The sequence below is a fragment of the Poecilia reticulata genome, linkage group LG15 (genome assembly GCF_000633615.1).
Source record: "Poecilia reticulata strain Guanapo linkage group LG15, Guppy_female_1.0+MT, whole genome shotgun sequence".
NCBI classification, from domain to species: domain Eukaryota; kingdom Metazoa; phylum Chordata; class Actinopteri; order Cyprinodontiformes; family Poeciliidae; genus Poecilia; species Poecilia reticulata.
The window spans coordinates 7,550,202-7,567,828 of NC_024345.1; the positions used below are offsets into that span (position 1 = coordinate 7,550,202).

The following is a 17,627-nucleotide window of genomic DNA, read 5'->3' on the forward strand; positions in this document are numbered from 1 at the left end:
CAGCGACAACCTGTGAATTTGCAACTCTACGTTCAATTTTCAGCATTATTAGACGCGGGACAGCTCCTAAATGCTGAGAAGCAGTAGGTCTGGCTGTTTTAAACTGGAACCAGGTCTACATCTTATGTTTCATGATCATCAAGCCATTTATAAAATGGCTTATACATTGAAACTTATACTTACATTGTATAAATTTATTCATACTAAATACATTGTGCAGAGTGAGTTAAGTTTCAACTTTGTCAAATAACGCAGCAATGCAAGGCTGTTGTAATTTTTTATTTGAAATGACAACATTTACATTTACGCTGTGTTGTTTTACTCCAAAAAAAACAACCCCGAAATCTTTGGGCTGAAGTTGATATTTATTTTATACTGTGGTTGTTGCTTGCATGTACTTATAAGTCTACAACTATTCGATAGTTTTCATATTTAACTTTTAGTTTGAAATGTTTTTTCTTGAATTTTTTTCTCTGCAACCTGCCATTTCTCTTCTAAACATGTAAATTATATACACAAAATTGTCAAGCGTATTCATTTATTACACAGATTAGTGGTAAAATGGGATGTAATTGATGCAGAAATCAGGCTGCAGGCTCTCGAAGGTGCAGTCAGACGTGGCCATGGCGCAGCCGCCACAGTGGCACCTCAAAGCAACTGGGTAGGTGACGACAGGGTCAACTTCAGGCAAACAGTCAGGAAACTCAAATGTCTTGTAGTACAATTCCCCATATGTGCACACATGCTGATACGCTTTGCTAAACAGTATCTTCATGTTGAGATCCTGGAAACAAGCAAATTGAAAAACAGGTTCTTGCGCTATACTGAGACTTTCAAAAATGGGTCACGGAAAGTTGGTTCAAGTGATGGCCGAGTTTATGAAGTCAACTCAAACCAATTAAAAAATCTTTCTGGCTGAAGACTGTTTCTCTATGACAGTCTCATGATGGTCCTTACATGCTAACAGCTTGATTCCAAGGCAGCAGAGAAGATGCTTCTTCTCTGCTGCCTGGGAGAATGTGGCAGGGTGTGGAAAGTGTTTTTGTGCATCTTCTTCATGCCTGACAATGTTTTCTCACATTCAGACCGAGGCTGCAGCATTTCTTTGCAGGGTGGAAACATACGAAACCCACACAGACACAAATCCAGACGCACACATATGCACACTAGCATGTGCATCAACTGTTGGCAAGCACCTCTAATCTAAATCATTCTCTTTTGCTCCTCTTTTAATCATTACCTAGCCCAAAGAGCAGAGATTTTTCTTTTCTTTGTTTCTGCCCTTCATTTGTAAAAGCCTCATTTCAATTATTCTAAGATTTGGGTCATAATCTATGGAGGACCAAAACTGACATAATAAGAAATAAAAGCATAAATATATGTAAGATTTTGTACTTATCTGGTAAGTCACCTGTGACAAAGGAATCAGTGACTATGAATCTTTACAATTAAAATGCGCATCAGAACTAGGTTCAACTCAGGAGGAGCAAGGAAAAAAATTTGTAGAACAAAACATATTACACATTTTGACAATAATAAAACAGAACAAAATAGTCAGTGTTTCATTCAGTTCAGTTTTCAGATCTGAATGTTATATGGTAGCTACCCGGGTAGTGTTAATATATGTAATCCCACCGATCAAGTGGAACAGAAGAAGGTTCTTCTTTGACATCTGCTCTTTTGGATCCTGGCTCGCCGTTCTTCACGCAACATCTCTCAACAACAACAAAAACAACCTGCATATAGCAGAAATGTATTTTACTATAGTGTGATAGTAAAATACATTTAAACGTTTAAACGATAAACGTTCACTTCAGTGAACGTTTATCTTTTCACTCCATGTAGATAAAATAATTTCCAGCTGTGATAACCAATTTTGTCTTTTAGCTCAACAAAACATCACAACATAATATTCACTGAATTGACATATCTTTTCAGCATTCTTAAATTCCGTACAGTGGAATAAATAACTCACTGTCACTAGATGCTTCATCAGTATCAGTATTTTAAAGAAAAAATGCGTAATTTTAGCAGAATAGCCTTTGTGAGTTAGCCGTAAGCATTGCTAATTCACATACAAAGCATCATGTAGAGAACATACATTCTTACCCATAAACAAATTTCAACATTGAAACTATGAAATGAAATTACAATATAACATTTAATACACAATAGTAAAGTATTAGCTTGTGGCTAATTGATAGCTAACGAAGCTAATTATAGCACAGAACTCAACGGAGATTTGCAGCAAGAAAACAAAGAAATTTAATGTCAAAAACAAAGTTCTTCTGGGTCCGGGTACACAGGAATCAAAAATCAAACCATCGATGAAAACTAATTCTTGAAAAAATATTGAAAATAAAACTGAGTTTTGTCAATAAAATGACCACGATTTTTTTCCCCTGTATCTTCTTCTGGTTATTCTAGCCCACATTCTGAGGCATATCACTGTAGTTTTAGACTACTTTGAAGCCATTTACTGCCACCTATCGGCAATGTGGTGTATTACAGGCCTGTAATACACTCCTGTCCTGCATTTTATAGCCTGTAATACACCACATTGCCGACAGGTGGCAGTAAATGGTTTCAACATTAACCCATGTTAACCCATGTTAATTTAACAAATTCATATTTGTTAAATTAACATGGGTTACATATATATTTAGTTTTTCCTTGTGCTTACACATGAGTTTCCATCAAGAAATGTATATATTTTCTTCTTTCATTTCCTCTAACCATGCGTTTTCCGTCAAGAAATTTATATATTTTCTTTTTCATTTCCCCTAAACATGCGCTTTCATCAAGAAAAGAAAATATTTTATTTTTTATTTTCATTATATATGCCCTCGTTCTTTTGTCAATGCCTCCTCTCCTGGTTTTACTTTTCAGTGTTCATCTTCATGTTAATGAGGAGAGCTGCCTTCTATGTCCAGCTCCTCTACTATTGGCCAATAGAGCTTTGGAACCAACATCCTTGCGTCAGACGTTGTGGGACATTTACGTCTTGCGTACAAGAGCAGATCTTTAATGTATTGTGGTGCTATGCCGTTCAGTGATTTATAAACTAACAACAGTATTTTAAAGTCTATTCTCTGAGCTACAGGGAGCCAGTGAAGGGCTTTAAAACTGGTGTTATGTGCTCTATCTTACTGGTTTTAGTGAGAACAGCAGCAGCAGCGTTCTGGATCAGCTGCAGCTGTTTGATTGATTTGTTGGACAGACCTGTGAACTAAAGATAAATGCAGTTGGACAGTTTCTCTAGAGCTCACTGAAACATAAGTCCTCTAATCCTGGAAATGTTCTTCAGGTGATAGAAGAACTTTGTGACTGTCTTTATGTGGTTCTGAAGGTTCAGGTCAGAGTTCATCACTAGTTATAGATCTACAACTCTAGATCTATAACTCTAGATTGTTTCTCTGTAGGTCCAAAGATAACTTCAAATTTGCTTCTGTTCAGTTGCAGAAAGTTTTGGCACATGTATCTGTTTTACGCATCTTATTTCTAATTAATGTGGCACACAATATGGAAGCTATTGAAGAAAATTTTATATTATTTATTATGAAAATTATTTAAAATATTGAATATGACTTGACATTTTAGTAGAGGGTAATGTGTGTCAAGTAAAAGCATGAATTACCACTTTTTTGCCAGTTGGTCGCAAGGCAAGACATTTATTAACATTTGTTTGACAGGAGTGTTTGGTTCGGAAATTTGTTGACAGTCCCTAAGTGGACCTCCGAGCGATGAGGAGGGAGATAGAGAACGGCTGGCCGAAATTAGCGTTCATAAATCGGATCAATCCTTAATTAAGCGCCGCTTGCTCGGTGGATATCCAATATCCAACTCGAAACTAACTTCACTGCAGTCGGTAACACAAGAAAACCACCAGGATAAAGTTTGTTTTGGACTGTTGCCTATAAAGATGGCACCGAACGACTGCGCAAGACGTAAGCACCCCGCAATGTCTGACGCAGGGATGTTGGTTCCAAAGCTTTATTGGCCAATAGTAGAGGAGCTGGACATAGAAGGCAGCTCTCCTCATTAACATGAAGATGCACACGGAAAAGTAAAAACAGGAGAAGGCAATGACAAAAGAACGAGGGCTTTACTTTTCTTGACAAAAACGCATGTTTAGGGGAAATGAAAAAGAAAATATCTTAATTTTTTGTCAGAAAACGTATATTTATGGGAAATGAAAAATGAAAATATATACATATCTCGATGGAAACTCATGTGTAAGGACAAGGAAAAGCTAAAATTTATGCTTTTTTTATTTCTTATGTCAGTTTTGGTCTTTCATAATAATCTACTATTAGTATTACCAACAGAAGTTAGTAATAGTTTCTAAAAGCAATACAGTACCTAGTTGTCATGGTTTTTCATTATAGCAGCTGCCTGACAGTAGAAAACAATCACTAGCTGCTTTTCCATTAACCATAGAATTGCACAAATTGAACTTACAAACATAAATTCTCTTAATGGAAACACGCCAAGTCCAAAAAAACCTCACGTTTTGGTAAAAAGTGCAGACAAAGGTTTTCGCCCTGTTTTAACGCAAATGCAGCTGTTGCCATGTTTTACACCACCAAAGTTTGGTGTTTTACACCACCAAACTAAACTGCCTTTTTAAAAATGAAATTTTTGAAAAGTTCTAAATCATAGAAAGCCCACACTGAAACTGAAAGTCATCTTCAAATGACGTTTGAATTTATCAGCGGATGGATTATCTGCAGCATCTTTACACAGTTGAACAAAATGATTCACTCTCCACTGATAGCAAATTTTTTTCTCAATATCACCTGAGAAAGAATTTAGTTGTTATGAAAGAAAAGCAGGACTTGTTCAGCATGAATAATAGTTGCTAACCAGCTATAGTCCCTTAAAGCAACATTGTCTTTGTGATCAAATTGCTCAAAATGCATTGATAACATCATTTCTGTTTTTAAAATGAACCTAATTCATTTTAAGGCAAAAACAATAAAACCATGACTTCTATTCATGAAAAATCCAGGACTTGTATCGATTTGTAACTTTACAAATTCTGCTCATTTGGTTCTAAGTTGTTTGTGTCCAACTTATTCTATTCTTTTTATGTTGTTTTAAAGTTTAAACATCTAAAAAATAAACCCACCAAAATACTTCCACTTTTATAGTCAGTACAGTATGCACTGACTGTAACATACTGTACATTCAGTGCATGTTTTGTGCTAGAGCATTGTTTCTCAACATTTTTTGGGCCAGCGCCCCCTTATCCTTTATATCCAGGTCCAGGGCCGTGCAGAGACCACTAAAGGGGCAGGTGCTCAACAACAAAAAAGGGCACATCTAACCACATTCTAGGACAGAATATTAACAGCCTCTCAGCTTTCAGAGTTTAATAAACAACGATCAATTACAAAATTGTGAGATATACAATCAAAGCTAACGAATATCTCTATATAGAGCATAACACTATGCCTATGTAAGATATTTTATTAGTAATTTCTTTCTGCAGGTCTATTTTGTTATAGGAAAGTATTGCAATATTCAAACCCGCAATTTAGCAAGATATGTAAATCAGAGCTAGACCACCAGACATATTTTGTCTTTATAGAATTACACTATTAAAAATATAAACAAGGGCACAATGCAACCTTTTAGTGTACTGTAATCTATAAAAAAGAGCTGCCTGTTTGCTACACTTGCAGTGTAGATTAAGATGGTCCATTCACGAAAGCAGAGCTGCATGTGGAACTGCAGAAAAATGAAAAAACAAAGGCAAAAATTTCATTGTTAATGCATGTCACCATGAGAAAGGCCTACTGAGTTTTGCTTAAAAAAAACTTAAAAAAAAATTTAAATCACACATTTAACTCATGAAGTTAACTTTCTTTTTTGCAAAACACTTGCGCTTGTCAGAAATCTTTTCTTGAAAGTTTTTTTTGCTTGAAAGTTTTTGTTTGTGACTCAAAGTTTTGCTTGTGATTCTCACATGATGTCGTGGGCAGGACCTAAAATCACAACAAAAGATTTCTGATGTGTGCAAATAAATGTTTATGTTTGGTATAAATTAGTTATTTAATTAAAAAAAAAAAAGTCTTTTAAACAAAACTTTTTTTTAAAGGAATCATTACAATTCCAAAAGTTTTGATTATAATTTTATTTTACTTAACTGAGGTTAGTTCTTTTTTCCATTGAATATTTGGGAAACAAATTTAACTTCATACTCTGCGAACCAGACCCTAAACTTAAAGTCTGGGTTGAGTCTTTTCCTACATTAATGACACACTTTTATTACATTCATTATATCTATCATGGTAATTCAGAGTGAGTTATTTTTAATTCTAAATGAATGTTGTTGGACAATTATTTAAGCGTTATACAAGATACATTTACCTAACACTAGAATAAATGAAATGTATATTATGCAGCAAAGGAAATTAGAAGATCGGACATATATCCATTATGGAGATGATCGGTTTTGGACGGTTTTGGACTGATATCATTAAATACAGGGGAGAAGCTTTTAGTTATCTAGCTTTGTTAGCAAAGTCGTTAGCTATCAGCTAGCTAATAGCACAACAACAACAGCCTAATGTCTAACAACAACAGCCTAAACTGTTCTTATCTATCGATTCAGTATTTCTATCATACGATAGAAATACTGAATCGATAGATAAGAAGTTTTTCCTCACCTGGCTGTCTCCTCCCGCTCAGCAGTTCTTCAGAGAAAGGCAGATGCAGAGACCTGTCAGTGTCTGTCGTATTTCATTACCTCTCTGCTTAAACCGTGACTCCGAGCTGAAGCAGAAACGATACTTCAACGTTTTCCGTCATCTGACAAGTAGCAAGTCTACTCCACTTTATTCACCAAAAACATTTTTTTTTAATTCACCAAAAACTGTTCTGTAATCTGGAACGTTCGCTACGTTGAGCTCCAGTTAGCCGCCTTATCTCACTGCACGAGAGGCAATTGCGTCATGCGTCACGGGCAAAAGATCAAAGGTAACAAGGTTATTAGGCTTATTATGTTATACAAAAAAGAAACAAAAAAGCAAATAATTTTGGCACATGTTTTTATGTGTCTGAAGAGAGCCTATAAAATAATAATACCAAAAAAAAAAAATTGACCAAAAGGGCACTTGGGGGCAAGGAGCAAAAAGGGCAGGTGCTCAAGCACACACCCCCCCCCCCCTGCACGTGCCTGTCCAGGTCCCTCACCGACCCCCACCAAAGAATTTGTAGGCTACTTTGCACTGACTATTATTTTATTATTAATATTACTATCACTATTGTAGATGTTTTGATTTTTATGCTTGTTCTGTATTTATCATCAAAAATAATTTTCCAGAGAACATAAAAGCAATGTGAATAGAAATTATTTTCACAGGTGTCTACAAAAAATGCAATGAATTGACATTACACTTAAAATCGGTAGGCCTAAGAGCAGGCAAACAGAGTGCAAAAAATATTCTTATTCTGTGCCATTTTCTAGTGTGTTAAATATTACACAAAATGAGCAGATAAAAGATGTACAACAACGCCAGTTTAAACTTTGATCTATTTGCAAAACGACTGAGCTCAGCAACATTAAAACATGGATAGAACTGTAATTAATCAGAGCTCTTCTTCTCTTCAGTGTTTCTGTCCGTTTCTGGTGATGCAGCTCTGTGCTGCCTTCAGGAGAATGGGACATCAGAGTATCATCTATAAAATTTCACCCACATGGCATTTACTGTGTAAACCAGAGCTTTCGGTGGAAAAACTAAAGTTCCAGGTCCTTTTAATGCCATACAAATATGAGACAGAATCATGGATTATATCTTTATATAGACCTGTCTGTTGATTTATAGATTACTAGTTTTACTGGACAGAATTTACAAAGAACAAATCTGGTTGTTAATTAAATCCTAATGAGTCAAATTGAAAGTGTCATGGAGTCATCAGCCTCATGACATTAACACTGGCATGAAAAATAATATTGAAGAAACTATAAAATTCATGAAGAAATTTAAATGCAATGGGCAGAAGTGTTCCCATTGCTTTGGACCTAGTATTTTGGCCACAGCTCACACAGCTGAATTTCCCCTTGGTAGTATCAGACCTACTGAGTGTGAGGGCCACCTACAGATGTGTTTCTGATACTACCAAGGGGAAATTCAGCTGTGTGTAAAACTATTAATTATCTGGAAATAGTGTCTGCTTATTCTTGCCATACAAGAATAAGCAGTATTAATTATTGCTCGAAAGGTCTTGCCATACAGGTATATTCCTCTGTATTTACTTTAGTTTCTTAGTTTATTCTTGCATTTTGCTCTTCATTCATTTTCATTTAGTTTCCTTTGATTAGTATTATCCCCTCTTGGTTTATTGCTATGTCCACTTTAGTTTATTTCCTGTTGCTAGATTTATTTTATCGTTTATTGACGCTCACCATCAGTAATCTTCACTCATCACCTAATGTGCCGCCTAATTGTCATGTGTTTCACATCATGTGTTGATTTTTCACTGTTCAGCGTCGGATTCTCTGCTTTTATGCCATAATTCACATCTAGTTCGTCGCTCCGTTTTATGTCCCGCTTCTCCTGTTTCAGAGTTTTGTGCAATGTGCGCGTCATTTTTTTATTTTTGTTTTTTTTAACCCCCTAAGGTGCAGGGCGGTCAGGAAGCATATCAGTGGGGAAAAGGCAGACTGACATAAACATTTTTAAAAATCCATCCATCCATCCATCCAGTTTCTTGCACCCTTGTCCCTTAGTGGGGTCGGAAGGGTTGCTGGTGCCTATCTCACCCTGGTTCACCCTGGACAGGTCGCCAGTCTGTTGCAAGGCCATTTTAAAACAATGGAAACAATTTTGGTATTCTAATTATTGAAATTTAAAAGTGCTGTGGTAGTACCGTTATTCTATCACATCCGTTTCATACCGGACCACTTACAGCGCCAGCGCCAGTGTAAGTGGTCCGGGTATCGTGATTTTAGTAATTACATGTTTATAAGAGAAATTTTCTGTTGTCCTTCCATGGAAGCATGCAGCTTTCAAACGGAAATAAAACACTTTTTAATATAAGCTGCTGCTTTGAGATGATCATAGAACTGCCAAAACATATGTACAAAACTCCTCAATAACACCAGACAAAGTGAATCACAGCTACGTCATCAGCCGGTGTAACATTGAACTGATGCGGTGAAGCTACTAGTAGCAGGAGAACAAAGCTGCGCAAAAAGCTAACAAACACTGAATAGAAGGAGAGCTGCCAGCTGCCATACAGTTGCATCCAGGCATGCTTTAATGTTACACAATACAGTTTTAGCAAGTTGCTCAAAGTCTAAACTGGTATTGTTGTGCATATAAGGTGTAAAGTTTACCTTCGGCCAAACGCCCCCCAAAGGAATCTCAGCACCCCCCTTTTGTAAAAATTTCCACCAGCGCCCCCTGTCGTCCTCTGAACGTCCCCCGGGGGCGGTACCCCCCACGTTGAGAACCGCTATGTTAGAGTAAGGCGCCAAAACCATGGTGGAAAAATGATTTTGTCTTGGAAAATAAAACTTTCGCTTATTTACTGGGAAGAATGAACTGATAAGGAAGGTTTCTGAGCAAGTGTTATACTTATGGAACTGATAACGAAGGTTTCAGTGAAGATGTGTTTTCTTTTCTTTCCAACCAAAACTTCTTTGAACCAGGTTTGATTTAGGGACAGAGGTCTTTGGCAAGACCCTTTGAGCTATATAGCCTACCTCATATCATGAGACGTCGCCCGGCCAAACAAGGTCTGCGTCAGGTGCTGGGGAACCAGAGCACCTTGATGAAAAATGGGCTACTGGAACAAGACGGAAATGGGTGAGATGTGAAAACATGGCTCTGTTGGAATGCTACTACTCAAGTGACCCTAGTCAGAGGGGGTACATGCAAAGAATGTGGAAGGAATGGTTAGTTCGACATCCCCAGTCAACACTAACTGCCAAACAACTAGTAGCTCAGTGTTGCAACATCCGCAAACGGCGACTGCTATCACAACTTGAGATTGACGAGGTACTACACGGCAAGGGGGAGGAGCCAGGACGCCAGGTCAGAGGGGAATTAACTCCAACTACCTTCCCAGAAACTGGGTGTGTAGCCACAGCAATGAATGAACCACCAAAGCTGAACAAGGCAGCAACTGACCTGAGAGAGAGAATCATGGCCCGAATGAACACCAGGCAACAACGACGCCAATTACAACGGTTGAGTGAAGCCATCAGAAAGTCTCATTGAAGATGTGAATGCAGCATTGAGAACGATCCCTACCAACACCATAACAGAAACCAATGAGCTGATATACAACTCAGCATCAGTGATCCTTGAGATGCTTGGTTATAAGAGCAACAATGAGACCCAATACCCACCATGGAAAAGACGGCTAAAATCAAGATAACAAGGAGGGAAGTGAGCCAACTGTCAGAACTTCAAAAGAGTGCAATGAAAAGATCAGTACCTAAGAAGAAGTACAGCCAGAAGTGTTCTGCAGTTGAAGCCAAATGAAGCACTCAAAACTGCCAAACAAAGGCTCCAAGCCTTGGAAAGGTATATGTGAAAGGGAGGCGTCCCACAACAGCAATGCACAGTGGCTAACCTCTCTACGAGAGGACCACAGCAGCCTCCCTGAACAASCCCTGGTAACCATCACTGTGGCAGATGTCCAAGAAAGAGTCTCAGGTATGAAAAACTGGACAGCACCAGGACCTGACATGATCCATGCCTACTGGCTRRAGAAACTCACTGCCCTCCATGAGCGACTGGCARCTCAACTGAACCAGCTGCTACAAAATGGGACTCACCCTGAATGGTTGACTGAAGGGCGCACAATCCTGATTCAGAAGGATCCCTGGATTCAGAAGGGTTCAGTCACATCCAATAACCTGTCTCTCTACAACATGGAAGCTCATGTCAGAGATCATAGCAGCTAAGATAAAGGGCACATGGATAAATACATGAGCACGGCACAGAAGGGCATAGGCATAAATAGCAGAGGAGCCAAACACCAATTTCTTGTAGACCACACAGTCGTTTTGCAGTCGCAAAATCCAACACACCAGCCTGTGCACGGCTTGGATTGATTACAAAAAAGCCTATGACTCAATGCCACACACTTGGAGATGTACAACATAGGACCCTAAGAGCCTTCATTGCAAACTCGATGGGGCTGTGGAAAACCACCCTTGAAGCCAACTGCAAACCACTTGCACAAGTGTCCATCAAATGTGGCATATACCAAGGAGATGCTCTGTCCCCACTGCTGTTCTGCATAGGCCTGAACCCCCTCAGTCAAATCATCAACTACACTGGCTACGAATACCGACTCAAGAATGGGGCTACAATCAGTCACCTCCTCTACATGGATGATATCAAGCTGTACGCCAAGAGTGAGCAAGACATCGACTCTCAGTAACACTCAGTGAGTCGATGTCTCGCTCGTTCTTGGCGTACAGCTTGATGTCATCCATGTAGAGGAGGTGACTGATCGTGGCCCCATTCTTGAGTATATATATATACAACTGTTATATATAAAATTATTTGATAACAAATTGATAACAAATATGATGTCTACAGAAACATGATTTAAGGATTAAAGCTAGAACAACTTAATAAAATTCTATTGTTCTGCTGGTCCTGTCTGTTGACAGGTCAGGTTTTTTTTTATGCTGGATTGTTCCTGAGGTGGATTCCTCCTGTGACTTCGATGGCGAGCCTTCCCACCTGGACTTAGAAAGAACCGGATTCATTCTTTTCCATTTGGAGTCCTGCTGCACCCGGCGGTGTGGTAGGCCTGTATCACTCACATCTTCACACATCGTTGATTATGAGTACTGACTGACATTTTTCATTCTTATTGTTTAATCTAGGAATTTCTGACCTTACTTTTTGGACCAGTTTTTATTTGGAACTTTATAAAGAACTGCTATGTAGGAAATTCTCCTCATGTGAGCGGTGTTGAATTAATTTAACTCCCTTTGTGTGTCATTTAAACACCCCACCATGCTCTGATAGCCGAACCTATTGGCCCATTCATCTAATATACATAAAATACCCTTCTCATCTGTGTTACACCAACATCAAAAAATGATGTAGAGTTATCCCCTTTGAGCTTTTTTGATCTTTAGAACAATATGCAGCCAAGTTGTTATAGAGGTTAAATAGGATATTATTAGGGCTATTTAGTAAAATGGCAGGAAATTTCCTTATTTTATAACTTCATAACCAGTGACCTTTTCTCCTCTGGTCTGTTTAACAGCTACAGTCTCAGATCAACACAACCCTCCAGCTCTGTCAGCAGCGGAAAAAGCAACATTACACTTGATGGGGAAAATATACTACATTTGCTTTGCATTGCCCCCACATAATGACAAAGATACAGTATGAGCTGATTAAATATTAAATTATTATGGGTTATTGCTATATTTGTGTTGGTGTTTTAAGATCTTGTTCAATGAGCCCCTTTTTAACTTTGAGCCCCTACCTCTCCAAAGGTCTCTGCACGGCTCTGATTTCCAGTATTTTGTTTTGTACGCCACCACCCACCTTGGTGGTACAGTGTCCACTGCAGATGGTCGTTTCCACTCTGTGGCAGCGAGAGCAGCCTCTCTTCTCTAGAGATATTGTCTGGTTGATGAGCTGGCAGCGTGGAAGCTGGAAGGCTGCTGCTAATAGAAAAAAGGTCACTCACTCACTCACTCATCACAGATTCCTGTTTGTGCTTTTGACATTACATTAATGCTATTACATGACATTAAAAGTGTACGTAATGACTGTTCTAGAAATCTTAATTTCAGAATACCCGGAATGTTTTGGCCACCTTCATCCAAAACATTCCTTCAAATGCAATGAGAATCTTTATGACTAGATTTGGAGTTTCATTTTTCTGGAGATTTTACTCATTAGTCATTTCAAACCATCTTCTCATTAGATTTTAAAATAAATCTAAATTTGAACTTGTGTTTTTTCTCATTTAGATTTATAATACATTGCAGCATAATCAATGTTAACAAATTTATTCAGTCTCAACACAGCCCTCCAGCTCTGTCAGCAGCGAATTCAGTCTCTTGAATTTACAGTAACATCCATCATCATAGTGAATCTGATTGACCAGAATTTAACTTCAGCTGTCCTCGTGGGATTTTCCTACATGTTACAGTAACCTGAATTCTCCATGCGACCACATTAATCCTTTTATTCAAAGACCAGCCCTGCATACATATACAAAATCTTCAGGGAGAATGAGTGACAGTCTGATGACAATGCACAAAGGTGTGTTTGACAAAAAACAAACAAACAAGCAAACAAAACAAAAAACAATGACAAACAGACCACAACACCTGCTGTATAACATGGTATGTGGGGTTAGATCATGATGCAGCCAGTCAGTTTTTGATTCTAGTGAGTTGTATGCAAATCAACAAAAGAATAACTTTATAAAAATGGAATTCAGAGTTCTGGAATGTCCTAAACTGTCTTAGAAAAACTGTGTCTTCAGTCAGAGCTGCCTGGATTTTTGTGTTTTGTATGTCATCATTAAAACCATCATCATTATTGCATTGAACCTGAGTCCTCCGCTTCCATCCTCCCCATTCTACAACCGCATTTCACCACAGAAGGACCCAACCAAACAGAGGTGAGGATCGCAGTCTGTAAGGACCAGACTTATGGATACAGACCGAGAGAGGCGGATCCAACAGCAGTTGGAGTTGGCCCAGAAGGATTTATACGAGGATGTTGAGATCTTGCCTTCTCCACTGCTGCTGGAGGAACAAGGGCTGCAGTCAGATAATGATCAATTGAAGAACTTGTTGCTCACCCCTCAACAGGACTACTTCACCCCTTCAACAATCACTATGACGGCTTCCACTGATGTTTCCCCGGTGCATCAGAACATCATTTTTGATTTAGTTTCAGAAGAGGATTTTTGTCCACTCTGTGAACAGTTTAAAAATGACTCTTTTATTTTAGAAACAGTTTTTGAGCTCTACGACTCATTCGTTCAGAGAAAAAAATCCACCACACCCACACCCTCCTCGTCTTCATCTGCTCCAGCTTCCACATCTCTCGCAGTGAAGATCTCAGTGTCCCCTGCTGAAGTAGTAGCACCTGCCGCCCCAGTAAGTGGGTCCTCCGCCCCTTCTCCCAGTGACTCCATGGCTCCTTTCAGTGACTCCCCGGCTCCTCCCAGTGACTCCCCGTCTCCTCCCATCGGCCCCTCTGAGCCCTCTACCGGTTCCAGCTGGCTTTCAGACCACCTTCCAAGGCCAGAGCTCCTCCATTGGTCCTCCTCCTGCGCCTCCTCCGGCCCCACCTCTGTGGGTATGCCTCCTGCACCACTGCCATCCTCCAGACCCACTTCCATGGGTCCGCCTCCTTCATCACCGCCCACCAGACTCCTTGCGGCAAACCCCACCCTGACCCACTTATTTGAGACTGAGTTTATTTTGTTTTGTTTTCCTTGTGTTTTTCCTTGAACTTTGGCCCCCCATTCAGCGACCCTCCACAACACCCTGGTTGGGTTGTTTTGTGTTTTTGGATTTTTCTGTTTTGGGGAACCGGCCTTGGAGGGGGAATACTGTAAGGATTTAGTTTTTCTGTGTATTAATTTAGGTTTCTGTGTTCAGCTGAGTCTCGCTGTTGTCCCGTCTACCCCTTGATTGCTCCCAGCTGTATCTCATGTTCCCTGATTACCCCTTGTGTATTTAATCCCACCTGTGTTCTCTGCTCCTTGTCGGGTCCTTGTATATACTGTCATTTGTCGTGTCAGCCTGTGTCTCCCCAGTGCCTGTTTTTTGTTATTGTAATTGCTACTAGTTCTGAGCTCCTAGCCTTCTGCTCACCTGTGCTGCCTTGATTTTTGTATTTTGTATGTCATCAGTAAAACCATCATCATTATTGATTGAACATGGGTCCTCCGCTTCAATAATTTTGAATTTGAATGTGGACAGATAGCGTTATAGTCTGAGAGATTTGGAGAACTTTGGTAGAGTGAACAAATATTATCTAGACATGGGAGGATGACTCCCATAAAACAAGACTGACTGTTGGAAATGAATAAAAAGTGTTGAAAAGACTAACGTCTTGGGTGTGAAAGGGTGTGAAAATGTTGCAAGATATTTATGTCTGACAGCTGCAGCTCATACAGAAAGCTGCTGCTCACTAAAACCAGGAAGATAGAGCACATTACTCCAACACTGGTTCTCTGTATCTCAGAGAATAGACTTTAAAATATTGTTAGTTTATAAATCACTGAACGGTTTAGCACCACAATACATAGTTGTATTAACTATAGCAGATAGTTGATACAACTATCTGCTATAGTTGTATCAACCTTCCAGACATCTCAGGTCTTCTTGTTTTGGTTCTGCTCTGCATCCCCAGAACCAAACATGGAGAAGCAGCATTCAGCATCTATGCACCACAAATCTTGAACAAACTTCTAGAAAACTGCAAAACTGCTGAAACACTGAGTGCCTTTAAATCTAGACTAGAAACCCACCTGTTTAGAGTTGCCTTTGAAACATAATCAATAAAAAATTTAATGATGGTACTTTTGATTGTTGATTCCATGTTGCATGACTTTGAGTTTTTTGTGTTTTATGATGTAAAGAACTTTGAAATGGCTTGTTGCTAAAATATGCTATACAAATAAAATGTGATTGATTATGATATTTTTTATTATTCCAGATGTGTTTTCAGTTGATTTGTACAGGATATGTGTCTCATTGCATGTAGAAAAAGTTTGGAAGTAATTTCTTACGTCATAAAAACCTAGCATTTTAACAGAGATGTGTAAATTTCTGAAGGCAAAATCATCACATATTCTTTCATAGTGTCTTTGAAACACAAATGAGACCTAAAAGTCATAAAACATTTTGTGTCCCACCTGCTATTAAAAATCATCATTTAGCTAAATAATTTGTTAAAATATAAGTCATTATAATGTTCTTGTTGTATAAAACTAGTATTATAGTTATTATGAAGATTACCTGTTGGGGCCAGGGACCAAATGAATAAAGAGGCTCCCAGAAACAAACACACCGTCAGTGAGAACTTCACTCTCTTATCCTGAGCCATTATCCTGAAAGAAAAAACAAAGTGAGGATAATTTTTTTAGTTATTATTTTCACCATCTCATTTTAAGTATTAAACAATGTCTTAGTAAAATATTATTGTATATTTTTGACCCTTCAATTTCTGGAAGTACTGGGTTTAGTAACAGATGTTAAAATAATTTAAAACAAAGTCCATAGCCTCATCATAAAATTTAACTTGGCATTCTCTTTTTGCCACTTCTTCACATTGAGATTTACATTAATGTAAATCGCCCTGCTAAGAATAGAAGCACACACTTACCTCCTGGGTGTCTTCAGGCAGTGTGATGGGGGAAAACGATCCTGTTCTGATTTTATACAGCAGAGATGAGCTTATCAGATCAACTCTGATTTCCTGTTTTGGTACAAGGACGATCCTGTTCTGATTTTATACAGCAGAGATGAGCTTATCGGATCAACTCTGATTTCCTGTTTTGGTACAAGGACGGAAGGTTTTTAAAATCTTTGTTCATCCCAGGGATCAACCTCTCATTGAATAATTTCTACATCCTGGTACACCAAGTATCAGGATTAAGAGCTGCGCCTCGTTCAAGGTCACTAGGACTGTAGCAGAGCCCCTGGGCTTCAGTTCAACCTGATGATATGAAACAACATGACGCCAAGCTATAAATTTAGTAAAACTAACAAGAGTTTGGTTTTTTATACCAGATAGGTATTTAACATTTTTATGTAATTGAAAAGTTGATTTATTTCAGCAGTTCAATTAAAAAAGTGGGTAGAGTTCCCAAATTTTTTGTTGAGTAAGCGTAGCATTACTTCAACATAATTTTACTCAAATCAAAGTAAAAAGTAAAAAGTATCCATCCAAGAAACTACTTAAGTAAGAGTAAAATATTTGGTAAAAGTACCCTTTAAGTAATGAGTAGCTGATCCAAACATGAATCATTTAATCTTTAAAAATCATCAGGCGGACCAAAAATATAAAGCTATACATGGAGATCTTGGTATTTTTAAGGACTAAAAGGGTTATTTTAGTTTATTAGTAATATTAGAAATTGTGGAGTACACCCTATTTAGATCAATATAATTATCTGCTTCCATTTCTGGAATCTGATAATAATGGAAATGGAATCAGAAGTAGAATAACTGCAAACTTAGAATCCAGAAATACTTAACAGGAACATCACTGCTTAGTTTATGTTACTTTTAACAAAGAAAAGGATTCAGTTCTCTTTCTTCTTTTTGTCTTTCCTATGTTTGTATTTCCTTTTTATTAATGTAAAAAGCACTTTGAATTGCCTTGTTGCTGAAAATGTGCTATATAAATAAAATTACCTTACCTTAAAATGAAAATAAGTCGCTTAAATAACAAAATAAAAAAACAGGCAAAATATATATTTTTTCAAAATCAGTTTCTTTCAAAATAACATTTATGAAACTGTCGTTGGAATGTCAGAGGTCCTTACCTAAGCGTAAGTAGGAATGCTTCAAAGGAACATAGGTCCACTAAATCCTATGGCACAAACATTGGCCTCTTAACGGCATTTATTGATCTGTTGGACACAATATGTCGATTTTT

At 38.2% G+C, this 17,627-nt stretch overlaps 1 protein-coding gene across 2 annotated transcripts; it reads right to left on the reverse strand.

Moving 5' to 3' along the window:
- Positions 1 to 301: 301 nt before the first annotated feature.
- On the reverse strand, positions 302 to 16,555 carry LOC103476626 (gonadotropin subunit beta-2-like). Of its 2 annotated transcripts, none has more exons than XM_008429104.2 (4): positions 16,350 to 16,555; positions 15,983 to 16,074; positions 12,537 to 12,655; positions 302 to 784 (listed from the first exon to the last, which is right to left on the reverse strand). In XM_008429104.2, exons 2-4 carry the CDS (start codon positions 16,068 to 16,070, stop codon positions 551 to 553), a joined length of 441 nt encoding a protein of 146 aa, XP_008427326.1. In that variant the 5' UTR covers positions 16,071 to 16,074; positions 16,350 to 16,555; the 3' UTR covers positions 302 to 550. The 2 variants fall into 2 exon arrangements, with proteins under 2 accessions (XP_008427326.1, XP_008427325.1); XM_008429103.2 differs by having other exon boundaries at positions 12,537 to 12,658; positions 16,350 to 16,541.
- Between the last annotated feature and the right edge of the window lie 1,072 nt (positions 16,556 to 17,627).

Bases quoted from the DNA above. Each gene is read 5' to 3' on its own strand.
- LOC103476626 (XM_008429103.2), bottom strand. From the start codon at position 16,070: ATGGCTCAGGATAAGAGAGTGAAGTTCTCACTGACGGTGTGTTTGTTT. The intron at 12,659-15,982 runs GTAATCTTCATA...TTTTTCTATTAG, and splicing joins TTGGTCCCTGGCCCCAACAG to CAGCAGCCTTCCAGCTTCCA. The intron at 785-12,536 runs GTGGGTGGTGGC...GCTTGTTTCCAG, and splicing joins GTGGACACTGTACCACCAAG to GATCTCAACATGAAGATACT.